Below are 20652 nucleotides of genomic sequence, written 5' to 3'. Positions count from 1 at the left end.
TAGGCAGGTCTTGATTTCTGGTTAGATCAGAGAAGTTATTTCAAATGGATTTATTTTGGGTGGGCTTGGTCTGGGACTGATTACCAGGAAGGAGACATTCCTGTACTTACAGTTCATTGTTTTTTGTTGTGACAGAGTCTCACTCTCACCCAGGCTGGAGTGCAGTGGCGCGATCTCAGATCACTGCAGCCTCCGCCTCCTGGGTTCAAGCAATTGTCCTGCCTCAGCCTCCTGAGTGGCTGGGATTACAGGCGGGTGCCACTACACCTGGGTAACTTTTGTATTTTTAGTAGAGATGGGGTTTTGCCATGCTGGCCAGGCTGGTCTCAAACTCCTGACCTCAGGTGATCCACCCACCTCGGCTTGCCAAAGTGCTGGCATTACAGGCATGAGCCACTGCGCCCGGCCCTTAGAGCCCATTCTCACCTAGCTCTTTATGCCTGCTTCCTTATCTGCAAAATGGGGTGACTGATTGTAGTGCTTCAGTCATAGGGTCTTCATGAGCCTTCGATGACAGCTTTTGAGTTCCTGGATCCAGTCATACCTGAAACTAGTATTTCTGTTCTTTCTTTTGCTAAGTCAGTTTGAGCTGGGCTCCTCACAGCAACTGCCTTGATTCCTGCCTGTGTCAGCAGAGTGACTGGGAGGTTTGTGGGTGGCGATGCTGGGGCTGAGTGACCCTCACAGTGGGTACGCCCAGACCCAGTGCAAAGGCAGAAGGCTGGAGGGAGTGTTGAGGCCCTGCCCATGGGAATGGTCCCTCAGCTGCCACCGATCAGGATTCCCTTCATCCATCAGTGTGAGGGGTTGGATGGCTAATTTATGTCGAGATTCCTGCGGCAGGTGTTCAGTGTCGTCTGGGGTGAGGTTGGAGGGAACCTGTCTGGTGTGGGAGCTGGGGTCATGATGGGAGAGGGGGCTGACAACAGGGGCCACACATACACAGCACATTTGTCCTGGCAGGTTGGCTGGTCTGCCAAGTGCATGTACCATCTCCAAAGGAGGTCTCAGGGGGACAAAAATCTCAGAGGTCACTACTGGGGGTCTGTGAGGTGGTCTGGGGAATAGCATCCTTTTTTTTCTGAGATGGGGTCTTACTCTGTGGCCCAGACTGGAGCGCAGTGGCACGATCATAGCTCACTGCAACCTCAACGTCCAGGGCCCAAGTGATCTTCCTGTCTTGGCCTCCCAAAGTGTTCAGATAACAGGTGGCACCTGGCCTGAGAGGAGTATTTTTATGTTCCCAAACCACAAATTTGCCCACATGGATACATCCGTTCCACATGCTCCATTTCCACATTGCCTGTAGGGCAGCTCATGTCTGCAGACTGAGTAGCAGTCCTGGGTCCAGACAAGCCAAGCACCCCCTCCAGGCACCGACTCTAGGGTAGCACATGAGGTATACTGACCTCCTGACAGGCCCTGAGCAATTCTGTGACCTCTGTACCTCAGTATCCCCATCCGAAACTGGCGATGACAACTCTTGCATGAGATTGTTGTGAGGATTACGTATCAATATTTGGAAAATGTTTTGGAAAAAACTGGGCATGCCATTGGTGCTTGGAATCGTGCCTGGCACACAGAGGGTGCTTTCAAAGCACCTAGAACAGCAGCACCCAGCCCACAGCGGGTGCTCACTAATCACTCAGAGCTGCACCCATCACACATCTGGCCTTTGATAAGAACACAGAACACAGGCACAAAACTGGTGCTTAGTTAAGTCCACGGAGGAAAAAAACCACACTGCTGAGCGGGGAGCAGACTGGCGCTTTATATATACACACAGACAGCAGAAGGTACAGGGCCTCAATAAGAAAATACACTCTGTGTTCAGGTGAACCCCCATCACCACCCACGCAGAACACTCCGGGCTGAGGAGAGGGAAGGGCACGACCATAAATAAAGACTACAAGGGAGGGTCAACTGCTGGAAGGGCAAACACAGGCGGGGCGCGCACTGCCAGGAGGAGACACGACTTGTTCTTTCCTGGGAGAGAGCGATGCAGCGGCACAGGAAAACAGTAGCCACAACTAAGCCTGCAATGTCTGGCGGGGGCACCTAACACGAATAAGAGAAGAGGGGTGGACACGAAAAGCAAGATTGCAGAGAGAGCTTTTTTTTTTTTTGTCTGTGGCAGGACCCAGGGCTCTCAATTAACATCCATGAACTCAGAGCTGGGTGGGGAGTTGCAGGCAGGGGAGGCTGGGGCGCCAGATGAGCCGGCCGGGGACAGCAGGCGTCGCGCCACATCCTGGCGTTGGTAGAAGAGGACATAGGCTGCCTTGGACTGTGGGGAGAGGACAGGAGTCAGTGTGGATTGTAGGGGTGGGAAGGTGGAGTCAGAAGGGAAGAAGGGGAGGAGGGAGGATGGAAGTCACACCTCAATCTGATTCTCATTCACAGGGGAGACGCTGTTGTCATCAAAGTAGTGCCACTGGCCGCTGTCCTTATTGCAGGCAAATGTTGTGTCTGAAAGGGAGGAACAGTTATCCTCACCCACCCTTCCTGCCTCTCAGAAGTGTCCAGATTCACTCTGTCACTCCTCCCACCACGATAACCTCACCACTGACTCACATCCCTAGTCACTCACTGGGAAGGTCCTGATCACCCCCCAGCAGGCCCCACCCACAGCCTGGCACATACAGTGTCCATCACGCATGCCCCCATAATGGTTGGAAACCGCGATGAGGTCATATTTGTACAGCTCCGGATTCGACTCATTCTGTGGCTGGATGACAAACTCAGAGAAGTCCAGGTCCCTGTGGGTGGGGAGAGGGTTAATACTGGTATACCCCCTCCTTTCCCTGTCTTCCCCCAGCCGTCCTCTCCCTGGCCCCTGACCGGATAGGAAACTCCACGAGGGTGTCCAGCTTCTCTCGGGAGAACTTGGTGTAGGAAAAGCGTTTCAGGTGGATGATGAGAATCTCTGGCAGCATCCACAGGTCCAGCTTCTTGGTGGCCAGCTGGTGCTGCTTGCAGGAGGGGCAGTACCTACAGACAGAGCCCGAGTCAGCAAACGGACTTTTTCTTTTCTTTTTTTTTTTTTTTTTTTTTTTTTTTTTGAGACAGAGACTCGCTCAGTTGCCCAGGCTGGAGTACAGTGGCACAATCTTGGATTACTGCAGCCTCCTCCTCCTGAGTTCAAGGGATTCTCCTGCCTTAGCCTCCCGAGTAGCTGGAATTACAGGCGTGCACCACCATGCTCGGCTAATTTTTGTATTTTTAATAGAGACAGGGTTTCGCCATGTTGGCCAGGCTGACCTCAGGTGATCCACCTGTCTCGGCCTCCCAAAGTGCTGGGATGACAGGCATGAGCCAGCATGCCCAGACAAAACAGACTTTTTCTGAGCACCTACTGTGTGCCCTTTGTACTGCCTCTCATGTGCCATGTCTGGCTCACAGAGACACTGTTCTTACTATTAGCCCTTCAAGTATTCTAGTTTGCTCTGTTCCTGTTAAAATCCTTTCACTCACTCGTCAAGTGCTTACTGATTGTCTTTTCTATATGCGCTCATACTATTTTTTGCATTTTTGTTTGATTTCTGCTCCATGAGATGCTAGTCTTATTTTAGAGCCCACCTCTATCCTTCTAGTTTCCTCTCTTCATATTTTAGTCATTCATTCATTCAGCAGTATTTATTGATTGCTTGTTTAACCCTCTGGAACTATTTTGTATTTCTGTTCCATTTCTGCTCCACGGACATGCTGCTCTTATTTCTGAGACTAGAGAGTATGGTTTTGGTTCTCTTTTTGTTTATTCTGCAAGTGCCTACTGAGCATGAACCGAACACTCAACACTATTATAAACAGGTAGAAGCAACACACAGTGAACTTAAGTCTTCACCCTCAAGGAGTTGACTGTAACGATGACAAATAACACAAAAGCGGATAGAAGGCATCACATCAAGTGGCATCGCTGGGCTAGAAAGTAATGCTTGGCTAGGAAGAAAAGAGCACAGAGAGGGGATGGAGGGGGATGGTGGGGAAGGGTGATTTCTAACAGGGTAGTCAGAGGAGGTCTCTCTGATGAGGTCACGTTTGATCGGAGACCTGAGCATCGTAAGGAGTGAAATCCTATAGATCATTGGGAAACAGGCCGGGCGCGGTGGCTCAAGCCTGTAATCCCAGCACTTTGGGAGGCCAAGAGATGGGCGGATCACGAGGTCAGGAGATCGAGACCATCCTGGCTAACACTGTGAAACCCCGTCTCTACTAAGAAATACAAAAAAATAGCCGGGCGAGGTGGCGGGCGCCTGTAGTCCCAGCTACTCGGGAGGCTGAGGCCGGAGAATGGCGTGAACCCGGGAGGCGGAGCTTGCAGTGAGCTGAGATCCGGCCACTGCACTCCAGCCTGGGCTACAGAGCGAGATTCCGTCTCAAAAAAAAAAAAAAAAAAAAAGATCATTGGGAAACAACATTCCCGGAGAAGGAACAGCCCAGGTCAAGGCTCTGGGGTAGGAGTCTGCTCAGGGGATCGGTGGCCAGGGTAGCAGGAAAGGTTTGAGCGTGGAGGAGGGAGGAGAGAAGTGTATTTAAAAAGCTAAATATAGGCCGGGCGCGGTGGCTCACGCCTGTAATTCCAGCACTTTGGAAGTGTCCAGCACTTTGGAAGAGACAACTGAAGACAAGATGAAGATCACCTGAGGTCAGGAGTTCGAGACCAGCCTGGCCAACATGGCGAAACCTGTTTCTACTAAAAATACAAAAATTAGCCAGGCATAGTAACGGGTGCCTATAATCCCAGCTACTCAGGAGGCTTAGGCAGGAGAATTGCTTGATCCTGGGAGGCAGAGGTTGCAGCGAGCTGAGATTGCGCCACTGCACTTCAGCCTGGGTGACAGAGCCAGATTCTGTCTCGAAAAAAAAAAAAAAAAAAGCTAAATATAGTAGTGCCATCCAATGAAACCCCCACACACAGGCCCCGCTCTGGCCCCTCACCAGGGGTTTTCCTTCTCCAGGGTCTCCACAGTGGTGAAGAGCTCAATGCACTCCTGCAGCCGCACGGGAGCCTTCTTCATCACGTACCCAACGCAGTCATGCTTCACGTAGCCCTAGGGTTGGGTGAGCAGACGGCCAGGTGGCCGGGTGTGAGGATGGGTGGAGAAATGGGGAGTAGGGGCCCAGGAGGGGAGACACGCACCGAGTGGGTCAGAGCACCGACTTTGAAGCTAGGAACCTCAGGCCCTGGGGCTCTCAGTAGGTGTTCAGGCCCCAAGACCAGGCTTGACCTGGATCTCTTGGCTCTGTTCCTAGCTAGAGGAGTTGTGGAGAGGACGTACGAAGAGTTGAGGGGCAAGAGCTGAAAGTACCCCCCATCCCTGGGATCTCATTTACCTCAGCCTCTATCTCGTCATAGTAACGCTTCTTCATCTCTGGCTCCCAGTCAATAGCAATGTATGGCTGGGCTGGGGGCGAGGGAGAGATGGTCATGGTTCCTGCTGCCAGGAAATCTCCCCTCCGGCCTCCCCAGCCCTCATTGATAGCCAAAGGAGAATACCATGGACTTCTTCAGGGGAGGTTGTGCGGTCACTGGTCCCATTGGAGTTCACCGTCTGCAGGGTGAACAGCTGCTTGCGCCGTCGCCTTGGGGGCCACTGAGATGTGCCAAGGCAATTGTCCAGGAGGAATGGGCACCTGTTCGTGACTCCAGAGCTGGGCCCAGCCTGCTCTGGCTCAGGGTCTCGGAGGCTGCCCCCAGTTGAGGGCCCAGGGACGTCGTCTTTATCCTCTTCGTCATCTTCTAGGACAGGAGGATGTCAGAGATGGGAAGGTGTGAGCCTCAAGTGCTAAGATGCAATGCACACCTAGACGAACCCCGTGTGGGTAAGACCTAACCCAGAGCCCCCGCCCACTGACTGTTAGCCCCCTCACCTTTCTCATCCCCATCGTCCTCATCATCTGAGTTGGGTTTAGACACGTAGCGTCTGCAACAGAGCAAAGGAGACTCCCAAGGCAGGGGTACAAGGACAGTGGGGATAGAGCCCAGGATTTTACTTAGATGATAATGGGAAGCCACTGGAAGACCCACACGTAAACCATTCTGAATTTGAGGTGTGAAAGGGCTGAGGGCGTGATGCGTAAATGCACGAAGAGGCCAAGGCTGTCAGCAGTGGCCTGAGAATGAAGGAACTTGTGTCCCAGTCAGAGGTGTGGAGTGTGATTAGCTGGGCGTGGTGGCACACGGCTGTAATCTCAGCTATTTGGGAGGCTGAGGCAGGAGAATTGCTTGAATCCAGGAGATAGAGGTTGCAGTGAACCAGATTGTGCCACTGCACTCCAGCCTGGGCAACAGAGCAAGACTCCGTTTCAAAAAAAAAAAAAAAAGAAAAAAAAGAGTGTGGAGCGTGGACTTTTAGTCTAATAAGCCACTGCTAGACAGGCACATGCCAGCTGTAACTTCCCATCAGGGAAGGCCTCTAAGGAGTGACTTCTGAGTGCAAGATGAGGGGCTAGAATTCTGATAACACAATGTTTTGTGTGCCACGGTAAAGACTCTAGATTTTTGGCACAATGAAAATTTGTCAGCAAAAAGACAAAAAACCAAGACTCTCCCAGGAGGCACAACTGACCCCAGGAGAGACAACTGAAGACAAGATGAAGTTGTCTGTGTTTTGTGCATCTTGTTCACCTCTGTATCCCTAGCACCCAAGAGAGGCAGTAGCAAAGCCAGAGGTCTAGAGAAAGAAAAAACCCTACAAGTTCTTCTATGTCCACGTAAAGTTTGGACTGTCTTTTGTTGGTTGCAGGGGAGGTGTCAAATAAGCAGCTGAACACCCAAGTTGGAGTTCAGACCCCACCACCCCCGCCCCTGGGGAAGAGGACACTTACGAGAGCCGGTACATCAGGACGTTATACAGGCCCTCCCAGGTGAAGCGGTCCCGGGGCACTGATACCAGGAGGGGGTGCCCAAAAAGCATCAGGCCATAGTAGGAATTGTTGTAGTCACGGGCAGGGGTGCGCTCCCGCAGGTAGACAGGAACCACGATGTCCTCTCTCGATCCCTCGATGGCCTCAATGCGACCTGACACCTCATAGCTGTGGGGGGTGGAGAGCAGGCACACCTGATCGGGGCCCCCAGAGACTCCCTAACTCTGCCCTGGCTGCCCCACCCACTCATCCTCACAGCCTGAAAGTATTTTTATTTTTTTTTTATTTATTTATTTTTGAGATGGAGTTTCGCCCTGTTGCCCAGGCTGGAGTGCAGTGGCGTGATCTCGGCTCACTGCAAACTCCGCCTCTCGGGTTCACGCCATTCTCCTGCCTCAGTCTCCCAAGGCACGTGGCTGAAGCTCTGCACAGGGCAGGTGCCCAGTGAATGAGGCAGAGCAGGGAAAGAGAAGGTGGTTAAGGCAGGACCATACAGAAGGAAGTGGACCAAGTTCCTGAGGGACCGCCATCTCCCCGTCATCCCCACTCACACGAAGATATCATCGCGGTCCAAGATGCTGCTCAGAGGCTCCTCCAGCTGATAGAGCTTATAGAAGCGGTGACTGAAGACATCAGCCACCATCATCTAGGAATGGGATACGGAGAGGGGGCTGTTAGTCTGCATGGCCTCCCCAGGCCCTCCTGCCTCCTTGCCCCAGAATCCCATCCAGCCTCCTTCTGCAGTCTCACCCTCTCTGGCGAGATGCCAGTGTGTTTGGACAGAGCCACACACAGATCCGAGATCTTGCCTTTCTTGGGGACCACGAGCCGGTGCTAAGGGAGAAACAGTATCCACAAAAGACCAAAAGGGCTTGTGGTGAGTTAATGCAGGAAGCCTTGAGCTATGGCAGCTAATCAAACTCTACGTGTCCCTCATCATGTCCCCAGGCCCCCACTGCCCCGCACCTGCTCTGGCTTGCGGCGCGGATCCATGGGGATAAAGAAGACCTCCAAGACCCTCTTGTGGCTGATAGGCAGTGGAACACTGAGGTAGCAGAAGGGGTCGAAGGTCACAGATACGTTGCCACAATCGGGGCACACCAGCGTGGACTTGAAGAGGCCATGGAAAGTGTCCACGATCACAGAATCGTTCCGCCGTTTGTGGTTTTGCCACGCCTCCTGTGCCACCTCCTGTTGATAGTGTCATGGTGGATGGTGGGGCTTGCCCAGGGTAGGAGGAAATCATGCCTTGGGGTGCATTCAAATGGGGTGAAGGGGAAGGCCACTGCTAAAGTCCAGAGGCAGAGCTCCAGCTAGGGATACACGGAGACTATGTTCACGGTCAAGACTGGGGGTCATTTAGGGCAGGAGACTGGGCTGGGGTTCACTCTGGGTTGAGTGTGGCGGCAGATACGGTATTGGAGCTAAGGTTAGGAGTGAGGCTGGAGTTGACGTCAGGGTAGAGGAACCTAACAGAAAATGGTGGTGTGTTAGTATCCCAGGGAGGCCAGAAAATCCCCGAGGCAGAGGCCTTAGTGGTGTTAATGGTACTGCAAATGCAGGGGCAGCCTACCTGATCCGGTCGCCCAGCAGCATCACACAGCTCCACATACTCCTTCTTCTTCACCCGATTAAGGTCCTCATGCAGCCCGTCCAGGAGGAATGACAGCAACTCCTGAGAGTCATGCTGCTGGTAGCCCAGAAATTGGGACGCAAAATGGCCGACCTTGTTCTAAGAAGATGGGCAGGGTCATCAGAGTGAGAGGGAGTTAGGAGAGCCAAGAGAAGCAGGGGGTCGGGGGTGCCCAGGGTTGAGTCACACCTTGAACACATGTGGCACGATGGAGCGGTGGTGGCCAGACCATGCCTGCTTCACCAGGTCTGCATAGGCCTCTGCAATCTCACCCTTCATGCCCAGTGGGTTGCGGAAGTTGAGCTCCTCCAGGTAGCAGTTGTTGAGGAAATACTCGGTGAGCTGTGGCACGTTGCTGAGGCACTGCAGGGGCCAGGGGTCAAGTGAATGAGGCAAAGGGAAGACAGAAGGTTCAAAGTGAGGATACAGAAAAATAAGCCAGGAGGGAAGAGAGAGGAAAATGGGAGAGAAGGGGAAGGGAGGAGAGAGAGGAGCAGGAGAGTAAGGGAGAGAAGGCATTAGGATTTCACGAGAAGGAAGAACGTGAGAGCAGGGGAGAGAAGACAGAAAACAAGGACAAGCTGGGAGAAGAGGCTGATAGTTCAGGAATGAATGTGGACGTGTCATTTCAGACTTGTGGGGCCTTAGCTTTCAGCCTGACCCCTTGCCCTGTAGTCCCCTTAGGACCCCAGCTCTGTCCCCAGTCCTTAGCTCTCAAAGCCCAACCCCGTGGCTGTGCCAGACACAACTATAATGGCCCAACCTGCAGGGCCGAGTTCATGAAGCACGTGTTGCCCAGATTGGTGAGGCCACAGATGCCTGGCTGGCCCTTGAAGTCCTCATCCTCTTCCGACATGTGCTTGTTCCTGGGGTTGGATGAGAAACTGTCAGCTGAGGGCCTGCTGCATGGGGGTGCAATGTGCTCACGGGCTAAATCATTTTGCCTACTGTGGGACGCCCCCGCTCTGGATCAGATACCCCAAGGGCTCACATGACATGCAGCTGTGCGCTGGGCCAAGTGCCATCTTTCTTGCGGGTCTCCATGATGATCAACTGGGTTGGAGAAAGAGAAAGAAGAAAAGGTATTAATGGAGAACATTATGGGTACCTAGCCTTAATTTCCCCCAACCTGAGTACTGCCAGATGAATCTATCTGCCAGTCCACCTGAACAGAAAAGCCCTCCCCATCCTTACCTGCCCAGTCTCAAGGGCCGCATCAAGAACCGTGATGTGTGTGTCATACAACCTATCCAAAGAGCCTTCTGAGTTCTTGGCCCAAAGCCGTGTGTCTTCCTGGGGCTCCACCAGAAACCGCTCCCGAGCTGTGCGCAATACCATGCCTGTGCAGGGTGATGGAGTGCACTCAAGATCTTTGTGAGACCCAAAATGATCGATTCATCTGGGCATACCTGACATCCCTACAGACCTCACATGCTTGCCCAGTACCTGTGCCCTCAATCAATCTCCAAATGACTGGCCCACAACTCCAGACTGGAGACTTCCAGCAAATACCCTCTGCCACACCATGTAAGCCACTGGAATGTAGCTCACATACCCTCAGGGCTCTAGGAGATCCCCTCAGTGCCTCCGCCCAATTTAGCCAATGCCTTCTGGGTCTTCCAAAGTCTGACCAGTGCCTTTTCAGTCAGCTACAGCTTAACTCTATGCATCCTCAAGTCACTGAGTTGGGACCAGTAGCTAGGAACACCAACCCATTCTGTGACCCTGAGACTCACCAATAGAATCAGTATGGCTGAACTGAACAGTGTGAGATCTGCCCAAATCATTGTGCCGGACAAGCAGCAGTTCTACTGGGTACACTTCGACCTTCTGGATGTTGGGCAGCTCTATGACCTGTAAGGGTAGAGGGGTGCAGACACAGGTGTACCCACACAGACACGGCGCTATGACCTCTAAGCTAAGAGGAGCACACACTTTGCTTTACACACATAGCATACACACACACATATACAATGGTCTGTAAAGGGAGCCACACAGGGGAACACACACAGCAGACACACAAAGATACCTATATGATGAGCTAGGAGGGGGAAGAGAGCAGACATATGTGTACTTACTCAGCATACAAGGATCTGGACCCATGCTGGGCCTACAAGGCTTTCTTACTACCCACTCCCCACCATGCACCCTCCCCATCCACTATACCTTGCGTTCAATGGGTGGCTGGCCATGCTCTAGACCATACCAGCTGACCAGGTAATGCCAAGCAGCTGCTGGGAGCAGCACATAATCCTCGCCCTCCACCAGTCCCTCCTTGAGGCGCCAGTTTATCTCATCTGTGGGGTGGGGGTGGAGATGGCAGAGGAAGAATTAGCAAAGGAAACTGACAAATAACTCTGGCCACCCCACCAGTGACCTAGCACACAGAATAGGCTTATGATCATCTGTAGGGATGGAAGGGAAGAGAACTCCAGGGCTAAGATGAGGAGGAGGCAGAGGCCTTGTACCTTGAAAGAGTGTGGCATTGTTGATGCAGCCAGGAAAGGTGCTGGAGTCCTGGTCCCCTCCCTGCACGTATGCCTCCCACTGCTTATACCAGTGCTTCTCCACAAGGAACCTGGGGCCCAGACAGGTAACAAGGGTATTACATGGGTAGCTGAGGGTTAGCTATACAACTTCCCATGCCCATCAGACTGAAAGTATCGACACATTATAATTTAAGATGAAAAGTTTCAGCGTCATATAAAAATAAATCAGAAGCAAAATTTATTCAGCGAAGCTCAGATTTGTATGTTAGATTACTTCTTAGTATTAAAAAAGAAATCTGATTAAAAACAGAAAATGTGCTCAACAATGGCAAACAAACCAACAAAAAGTCCATACTTATAGTGCTAGGAAACATGAGGTTTTATTCTAGAATAAAAGATAATTCATTTGAATTAGTCTGTGGGATAACCCAGTTAAGTCAGGCTCAAGATATCTGCCATCTGCAGCTAATTTTATAAGGCTTTAGCCATTCATTACATGTTTGTTTCTAAAGGATATATCAATGGAAGCATAATTCTTGAGCTAAGAACTGGATTGATAAATCGTGAAAATCTGCTTAAAAGGAGCAAAGAATTTAAAATGCTATAAAGAACCATTAGGTTTTCCTTCAAAAACTGCATAATGAAAAACAAAATAAAATAAAAAAAAGATGGGGCACAGTGGCTCACGCCAGTAATCCCAACACTTTGGGAGGTCAAGGTTGGTGGATCACCTGAGGTCAGGAGTTCAAGACCAGCCTGGCCGACATGGCAAAACTGTCTCTACTAAAAATACAAAAAATTAGCCAGGCGTGGTGGCACATGCCTGTAATCCCAGCTACTTGGGAGGCAGAGGCACGAGAATCGCTTGAACCCTGGAGGCAGAAGTTGCAGTGAGCCGAGATTGTACCACTGCACTCCAGCCTGTGCGACACAGCAAGACTCTATCTCAAACAAAAAAGAAAGAAAGAAAAAAAAAGGACTGCATATTGCTATGGTTCATTTTTTAATTTAGAATTTATTTTGGCTTTATAATAAATTTCTTAGTTTATGGTTCTCTTAAAAATTTTGATAAAGGCTGGGCGTGGTGGCTCACGCCTGTAATCCCAGCACTTTGGGACGCTGAAGTGGGCGGATCACGAGGTCAGGAGATCGAGACCATCCTGGCTAACACGGTGAAACCCCATCTCTACTAAAAATACAAAAAATTAGCCGGGCGTGGTGGCGGGCGCCTGTAGTCCCAGCTACTTGGGAGGCTGAGGCAGGAGAATGGCGTGAACCCGGGAGGCGGAGCCTGCAGTGAGCCGAGATTGCGCCGCAGAACTCCAGCCTGGGCGACAGAGCGAGACTCCGTCTCAAAAAAAAAACAAAAACAAAAAACAAAAAAAAAAAACCAAAAAAACAAAAAAAAAAACTGTGATAAAAACACGTAACATAAAACTTATCATCAACCATTTTTCAGTATACAGTTCAACTAGCTCTCTTTTAAAGGTGAAACTTATATGTACTATAAGGATAACCATTTAGAACTATATTGAAATCTGCCTTTGTGAGAAAACCTGAAGTGTGGAAAATACTTGACATATAGTAAGTGCTAAATGAATTTTAGCTGTCATTGTTCTGACAGCTTGGACTTCAGGGCTTGGACATAAAAGCTCACAGACATAAACCTCCTCCTGCCTGAACACACACAAACACATACACCTGTTCTACTATGGCATTTCTGACACATAAAAGGCTATCCCAAATATTGAGCAGCCTCAAATAAATGTTTTTTAAAACATAACCAGGCCAGGCGCGGTGGCTCACGCCTGTAATCCCAGCACTTTGGGAGGCCGAGGCGGGCGGATCACAAGGTCAGGAGATCGAGACCACGGTGAAACCCCGTCTCTACTAAAAATACAAAAAATTAGCCGGGCACGGTGGCGGGCGCCTGTAGTCCCAGCTACTCAGGAGGCTGAGGCAGGAGAATGGCGTGAACCCGGGAGGCGGAGCTTGCAGTGAGCCGAGATCGCGCCACTGCACTCCAACCTGGGCGACAGAGCGAGACTCCGTCTCAAAAAAAAAAAACATAACCAAATTTTGATGAAATACATATAACATTATATTGGTTGGTTTTCCAGCAATTTAACCTATTATTATCATAATTTTTTGAGACAGAGTCTTGCTCTGTCGCCCAGGCTGGAGTGCAGTGGCACAATCTCAGCTCACTGCGACTTCTGCCTCCCGGGTTCAAGTGATTCTCCCAATTTAACCTCATTAATGTGATTCTTTAAAATGTCAACTTTCCCTTGTTCATGAAAGGATCAGAGAGGTGGGAGGATGGAGGGACAGACAAATCTTGGAATAGTCACAAGTCACCTGGATAGGCAAACATTTCTGTGAGTTTTTTGTTGGTTTTGTTTTTTTTGCTGCACTGACCCCCACAGACCCTGCCGTATCACTCACACCAGGGAAACAAATTCTTCTGTGCTGGTGGCTCAGTGCTCAAACCCAACCCTGTACCACACACACCACCATCCACCCTTTGTGGCTTTACTTGCCTCCGTAGCCAGTCTATGAAATTAATTTGTTCAGTAAAGCTATAGTTAACAGTACCTTCCAATGCAAAGGTAGGAATTGCTCAACTTCCTTTTAAGAGCAGATTTTGAACAAAAATTAACATTAAAATCACTCTGTACAGTGGTAAGCAAAACTTCCAGACCTGGCCACAGGTTGAATTTCTATAGATTTCATGGAGGACTGACGTTTTACATAATTTTTCACAGAATATTATTACCATATTGCTTCAAGTCAAAGACACTTTAAAAAAATCATTGTAACATCTCTGAAATCAGGATGTCTCACAATCTCTGTCAGGCCAGGTGGCAGTCACAACAAAGGTGTCATGGTCTGTACCAATAACACCCAAATTATTATATTTACAGCTGGGTATTCAATTTTTTAGATGCTATCATAAATGGTATAATACAATTTAATTTTCTAGTTTCTTGTTGCCAGTATATACAGGTACAACTGATCTTGCTAAAGTCACTTAGGTTTATTTGTGCTTCCTCAAATTTGTTGAAATGATATGAAATATGTGCTTATGGAAAAAAGTTACTAAACAATTCTTTATTTTCTGTCTTCTAGTTTTCTCTTGTGTCTGATTTGTGTTTGAAGGTGGTTCATCCCACAAAAGGAAAAAGTGAAAATTTCCAAGGAGGCTATATTATTACAGATTTGAATTTGCCTTAAAATATAAGCTTCTCCCAGAAATTAAATCAGTTGTGATTACCAAATTAATTAACTACTCTCACCCAAATCTAACAGCTGACAAAAGACAGAAGGTGCAAATATTAATACTGATACAAGATATATGATTTGGGGTTAGTCCATGATTTCAAAATGCTTTATAAATACATATATCCTGGCCACTTCAGCAAACCCCTATAAAATGGAAAATGGACAGCAATAAAGAACCTTGAGATGCTTTGCTCTTATCTAAATAGAGAAGCATTAACAAAGTGGAGTTTAGCAAAAATGCTTCATGATAATACCCATGACAGCAGAGACAAACGGGCTTCAATACTGAACCAACACTTGTGTGGTAATTTTTTTAATGAGGTGAAATTCACATAACATTAACCATCTTAAAGTGAACAATTCAGTGGCATTTAGAACATTCACAGTTGTATAACCACAACCTCTCCCTAGTTCCAAAATAGTTCATCATCCCAAAAGAAAATCCAGTACTGGTGGGGTAATTTTAAAGGGTATTGTCAAGGATGACAGGATGTAATGTCCTATCTACCAGTGACACAATCACAAGGCCACAAAGGTAGAAAGAGGCAAGGACCAAAGCCTCAAGGCCCTTTTGAACATCTTCAAATGGGTTATAAAACATTGTGGTTATTTTGTTTATTCTCAGGATGAAATGAGGCTTTTTCTTGTAGGAAAGGTATGACGTAATGGCAGAAAAACACGGCTTGGGTTTGTATTCCCGATCTGGAAAATCTCAACTCATCTCCCCAGTAACAGAGATACGCATTTCACTGGTGTGGTTATTAAAGAACTCTGTAGTGAGTAAACCTCACTCGAAAAAGCCCTAAGGTTAGATGTGTTTGAGGAACAGCAAGAGTCCAATATGGCCGGCCTGGATGGAGACAGAGAGGGAGTGCGTAATCAGAAGAGAGATCTGGGAAGACATCAGAATGCAAGCTGGAGACCAGCTTCATAAAGTCTTACGATTCACTGTAAGGATTTTAGCATCTACGTTGCAAGAGATGGGAAGCTGTTAGGGGTATTTTGAGGAATGGTTGGACATGATACATGTTTTAAAAACAATTATTGCGTACGTAAAGAGGAAAACGGTACTTTTACAGTTGAGAAACCTGGCCAACACTACCATAACCAAGTGATCAAGGTTAACATCACCAATGATGTCATGTGGATACCATGTATCACCTGATAGGAAGAGAAGGGCTCACAGTATGCATCCAGTAGAATTTTATATATATATTCCATATATGTATAAAGTGAAAGCTTAGACATTACATACTACTTAGGGATGCATACAGTTGTGGTCAAACATCAAAGAAAAGGAAGAGACTGTTAACTCAAAATTCAGGATAACAGTTTCCCATGGAGCAAGGAGGGGAATTTCCATCTGGGAGGGGCAAAGAAGGATTTCTCAAGACAGTGTTCTGAATCTTAACCTGGATGGTGAATTCACACGTTTTTATTTAATTATTATTTAATTTTTAAACTTTGAAATAGATTGAGAAAAATGGCAAAAATAATACAGAGAATTCCCACATATCCCACATCCAGATCCTCCAAATCTAATATTTTACCCATTTGCTCAATCGTTGTTTCTTTACATGCATTCTTTTTTGGTATTTTTATTTATTTAAAAATGGACAAAAATGGTATATATTTATGGTGTACAGCATGAAGTTCTGACTTATGTATACATTGTGGAATGACTAAGTCAAGGCAATTAACACATCCATTACGTCACATACTTATCAATTTTCTGGGGGGTGGTAGAACATGTAAAATCTCTCAGCAATTTTCAAGTATACAATGAATTTATTAACTATAGTTGTACAATAGATCTGAACTTATTCTTCTTGTCTAACTGAAATGTTGTATCCTTTGACCAACATCTCCCTAATTTCCCCTTTCCCCTCACCATATATAAATTTATATATGCTAATTTTTCAGGCATTTGAGAATAAACTGCTTACACAATGAGTTCTTATCCCTAAATTTTTCAGCATTTCCTATAAACAAGGGTATTATTTTTCATGCCACAATGATCACAATTAAGAAATTAGTAGTACTAATATCTACCCACTTTAATAAAATTTCACCGATGTTTCCATTGCCTTTTACAGTAAAAGAGACAAAAATAATCTTATGATAAAAAATTGATTTTTAAAATAATTTTTTTTTCTGTTCCAGGATCCAATCGAGGATCACATGTTGCATTTAGTTATCATGACTCGTTAAATCGCATTAATTCCTTCAATTTAGAACAGTTCTTCAGCCTTTGTCTTTCACGACCCTGACATTTTTGAAGAGTGTAGCCGTTTATTTTAAAAGGATGTCCGTCAATCTGGGCTGCGTAAATGTTTTATACAATCTTCTTAGGTCTTACGTATTTCACAATTAAAAAACCAGATGCAACTCGGCCAGAAATAAAATGAACCCAGAAGCAGTAAATCTCAAGAAGCACTGTTTAGCAAGAAATCAGTAAAACAAGCCGATTTATCAAAATTATCGGTTTTTAAAAAAACGACTTTTTCTTGATTCTAAAACCAAAACAGTACCAAGACAGAAAATCAATTGAACATGGAAGGCCCCTCCCGTGCTAATCACTTGCACGTTCTCTCGACTCGGGAAGGCTTCTGCCAGAATAAAAAACCTCTGCGCATTATAAACTTTGCTTATTCGCAGGCGCCATTTTCTGCCTTATAGGCACCACCTCCCCTCCACTGTCGTCCCTCGGCCTCAGAACACGCCCCTCGGCTCACGTCACCAACCTAACCTCGTTCCCAGGCTCCAAGCTCCTCCCCCACGCAGGTCCCCGCTCCCTCCCTCGGACCGTTCGGCTCCATCCCGCTCTTCTGCTGACGTCACAAAGCTCGCCTCGTTCCCAGCCACGCCAGAGCAATCGGAGACCGCTCCCCGCCCCCAAAAGTTGCATTACGCAGCGCAGGCCGCGCCCCCGCCTTACATCGCAGAACCCACCTTCCTCCCAGGTTCCTACGCAGTTTCACTACGCAGGCCCGGCCCCACCTCCAGGGCTGAAACCGGTCTCATCACAACAAACCCCATTTTGTTCTCAGGCGTCAGACTGCACCACACAGGCCCCGCCCCTTTTCCAGACGTTGCGATTCATTCAAAGACACTTCCCCGCCCCTTTAGCCCGCTGTCCCGTCGGCCACTCCCCCGCCCCCGCACCCCGCAGCAGCTTTCCCGCCGCCCTCGGCCGCCGAATCTCCAGCGGTTGTCAATGCCCCCACTGTCCCCTCTGCCGAGGCTTCACCGCAGCCCAGCCTCACCAGCTTTCGCCGGCCCGCAGTGGACGTTCTCGCCCACTCTCGCCGTTTTCTATCTGGCGCCACTGGCTGTCTAGGCCTGGCAGCTCCTCGCGCTGTGGCTCTCTATCCTCAGCCACCGCCACCGCCGCCGCCACAGCCGCCGCAGCAGCAGCTGGATTTGCTGCGACCGTCGCCATCGCTGTCCGTTCTCCTCTACAGCCAACGCAGCTGTGCGAGATTGGAAGACGCCCCTCAACAGCCACTTCCGGATTCTGGTCCCGGAAACGGAAGCAGAGCCCCCCAAACAGTCGCGGGGCTACTGCCATATTGGAAATGGCCCCGCGCACAGACGCGTCGAAGGGTTAGGTGGGGTAAAATCTTCAGTGGGAACCAAGAAAGACAAAAGTGCCTTGTGGGGTTCCAACGCCCTGTATGGGCACAGGTGGCATGGAAAGTGGAGGCTGAGGTTCCCGAGGTGGGCGAGGTGGGCGAGGACTCCTACCCTGGGAGCAGCGTTTGTTAGCCTGATCAGAATGCCCTTTATTGTACTACCCTTAACCATCAAAACCCAATGCAAAAGAGGTTTCCACCTCCAGAGACCCACCTAGGCCTGCGGGTCATTGTTTCTCTTCCTGAACTAGATTTATTCACTAGACAAGGTGTTGAAGGCAAGTTAGCCCCAGGCCCTATGTTTGTTGGAGTCATAGCAATCATAACTAAACTAGCTGTCCGCCCAGTTTAAGTGCTTTGTTGGACTAAAATAGTAGCCTCAGGCAGCAGGTACTGTCCTTATCACCCATGGGTAACAACTGGACGCTGAGTACCAGAAATGTCCCTCAGCTAATAAGTGATGGAGCTGCAGTTTAAACTTGAGAAATCTCGTTCCAGAGCTGTGACCTTAAACACCAGGTCAAACATTCTCCAACCGTGTGGTCCCAGCCTGTCTACCGGTCCAAAACTCCTCTTGGGGGTTCACAAAATGAAAACTATTTTCACAATACTTTTTCACTCTCATTCTCTCAGGGGTGTACAGTGTAATTATCTAGAGGCTTCTGAATCCAGAGGCTATATGACATAAACAAGAACTCTTTTGAATGTCTTAAACTTTTAAGAACATAAAGGAATCCCGAGGCCCAGAGTTTGAGAAGTCTTGCACTAGGCCAGGGTCTCTCAACCTCAGCACTGTCATTTCTTTGTTGTGGGCATTGCAGGATGTGTAGCAGCATCCCTGGCCTCTACCTACTAGATACCAAGTAGTACCCCTCAGGACAACCAAGTGTTTCCAGACATTACCAAATGTCCTTTGGGGGAAAAATGTCTCTGATTGAGAACCACTGCACTAGGCTATGCTATTCTTTTCTCTGCCAGGGCTGCCAGCCCTGTTGGTGATGACTTTAATTTCGAACCTCCCTTCCCCCTCACAATCTTGTAATTTACCTATTTTCAGTTAACCTCTGCGGGGAAGGGATTGTGTCTTTATTACTCTGATTCCAGCCCCCAGCCCAGACCTGGCATAGATGAGGGGTCAGTTTTGTAAGCGCTGGGTGAGGTAAGGGAGCAGCCCTTTCACTTAAGGGTCCCCAAAGAAAGTGGCATTTGAGTTGAGTCAGACACATGGCAGATAGCTGCTCTTTAAGCCCAGTTGAATCTTGTCAGATTCTCTGAATTGATTCTCCCCATTATACCTCTGCAGACTCCCCCTCCCCATTTATCTGGGCAGCCAGGTAAATCCAAGAGACCTCCAGCCCTAGACCGTTTTTTCACCTTCCAGAGGCCAACCTCTGCCCACACCAGTGACCCTACCACTTCCCAGAGCAGTTGGGTGAAGTCTAATCCTTTTAAATCCACCCTGGCAATCCTGTCCCCCTTTGCAAGGCCCTCCTTTTCCCATCCTCCGTTGCTGCCAGAAGTGGCCATGTCATCTGATTCTAGCCAAGAAACGGCACCGGAAGTCTGCTGAGGAGCTTGTGGAAGTTCCAGCCGTTAAAAGAAAACAGGCAGGTAAGGAAGGTGTTTTGTTTTCCCTGCTTGCTTTTCCACCTCTGGGGACATGGCAGTCATCATGGCACCATGAAGCTGCAAGCTGAAACATCACTAAAGTGCTTACAAAGATACAGTAGAGGCTGGGCTTGGTGGCTCAAGCCTGTAATCCCAGCACTTTGGGAGGCCGAGGCGGGTGGATCACTTGAGGTCAGGAGTTCGAGACCAACCTGGTCAATATGGTGAAACCCCATCTTTACTAAAAATACAAAAATTAGCTGGGTGTGGTGGCGCATGCCTGTAATCCCAGCTACTCAGAGGCTGAGGCAGGAGAATCCCTTGAACCCAGGAGGCAAAGGTTGCAGTGTGCCGAGATTGTGCCACTACATTCCAGCCTGGGCGACAGAGACTATCTCAAAAAACAAACAAAACACAGTAGAGTGATTAGAAGTCCATGGGCCCCCACCACTGGGCTTTAGTAAACGGCCACTTAATTAGGTTTGCCATTACTTGCAGTATTTGCCTGGCCCTGCTCACCCCACCTCTTCTGCTTGCAAAACAATCCTTGGCTTTGCCTAAGATGGTGGGACTGGGGCTGGAACTCACAGGACAAAGGAAATAAAAGTCTCAACTATCCTCATACCTGAGAGCAAATCCCAGGTTGTGTCATTGATCCCTGGTCTCTTGCAAACTCTCTCACCCATGCCCATGGTTTCTATTACTTCCTGGACACTAATAATTGAAATTTCCAGGTTAAGGATTTCTCTACCTACTCAGTGGTCCACAATCTACCCTTTACTGTCAAGATTCCCTCCTCTTCATGGTTTCCTAGTCAGATGCTGTAGTGGTCATACAGGGCCTTTGCCTCATCTTCCCATCGATGGTTCTATTGGGCCTTCCAGTGTCTTTCAGACATCATCTCTCCACTCCCCTGTCTCCACCCTCTTATCAGGCTTTCTCACATTCCTGGGCAAATCTAACTCCCCTTTCTGCTTCTCAGCCCATCAACACCATTCAGCCTGCCCTACCTGCTTCAACTCCATGTTCTACTGTTACATGTGCAATACCTTAGATGCCTTTTTCATAGTTGTGACGTGTCCCTGGTCCACTCCCAGTGTTTTCCTAGACAGTGGTGATCAGGTATGAATTCTCCAAG

The 20652-nt window shown here is 48.6% G+C and overlaps 1 protein-coding gene across 22 annotated transcripts; it reads right to left on the bottom strand.

The window, feature by feature from the left end:
• Positions 1 to 1747: 1747 nt before the first annotated feature.
• Positions 1748 to 17733, bottom strand: USP11 (ubiquitin specific peptidase 11). 22 transcript variants are annotated; one of them, XR_013412768.1, is made up of 21 exons: positions 17538 to 17733; positions 10969 to 11078; positions 10667 to 10797; positions 10237 to 10354; positions 9695 to 9840; positions 9492 to 9553; positions 9264 to 9366; positions 8690 to 8863; positions 8441 to 8599; positions 7834 to 8058; positions 7618 to 7701; positions 7419 to 7513; positions 6829 to 7035; positions 5872 to 5924; positions 5498 to 5740; positions 5335 to 5405; positions 4840 to 5051; positions 2842 to 3021; positions 2644 to 2759; positions 2381 to 2469; positions 1748 to 2287 (listed from the first exon to the last, which is right to left on the bottom strand). XR_013412768.1 is itself a non-coding variant. In XM_077988560.1 (21 exons), the coding sequence occupies exons 5-21, from the start codon at positions 9836 to 9838 to the stop codon at positions 2150 to 2152; spliced, it is 2223 nt and encodes a 740-aa protein (XP_077844686.1). In that variant the 5' UTR covers positions 9839 to 9840; positions 10237 to 10354; positions 10667 to 10797; positions 10969 to 11154; positions 17499 to 17733; the 3' UTR covers positions 1748 to 2149. The 22 variants fall into 22 exon arrangements, 18 of the variants coding, with proteins under 18 accessions (XP_077844686.1, XP_077844673.1, XP_077844674.1 ...); XR_013412767.1 differs by having other exon boundaries at positions 4894 to 5051; XR_013412766.1 differs by having other exon boundaries at positions 4907 to 5051.
• Positions 17734 to 20652: the final 2919 nt, after the last annotated feature.

The sequence above is a fragment of the Macaca mulatta genome, chromosome X (assembly GCF_049350105.2).
Source record: "Macaca mulatta isolate MMU2019108-1 chromosome X, T2T-MMU8v2.0, whole genome shotgun sequence".
Classification (NCBI taxonomy): Eukaryota; Metazoa; Chordata; class Mammalia; order Primates; family Cercopithecidae; genus Macaca; species Macaca mulatta.
The sequence above is the reverse complement of the archived record's forward strand: the minus strand, read 5'-3'. Positions and strand labels throughout refer to the sequence as shown.

Excerpts from the sequence above, each read along its gene's own strand:
- USP11 (XM_001093504.5), bottom strand. The coding sequence starts at position 17,713 with ATGGCGACGGTCGCAGCAAATCCAGCTGCTGCTGCGGCGGCTGTGGCG. Across the intron at positions 7,702-7,833 it reads CGCGCCGCAAGCCAGAGCAG|CACCGGCTCGTGGTCCCCAA; the intron begins GTGCGGGGCAGT and ends TTTCTCCCTTAG. Across the intron at positions 7,514-7,617 it reads CTGGCATCTCGCCAGAGAGG|ATGATGGTGGCTGATGTCTT; the intron begins GTGAGACTGCAG and ends TCCCATTCCTAG.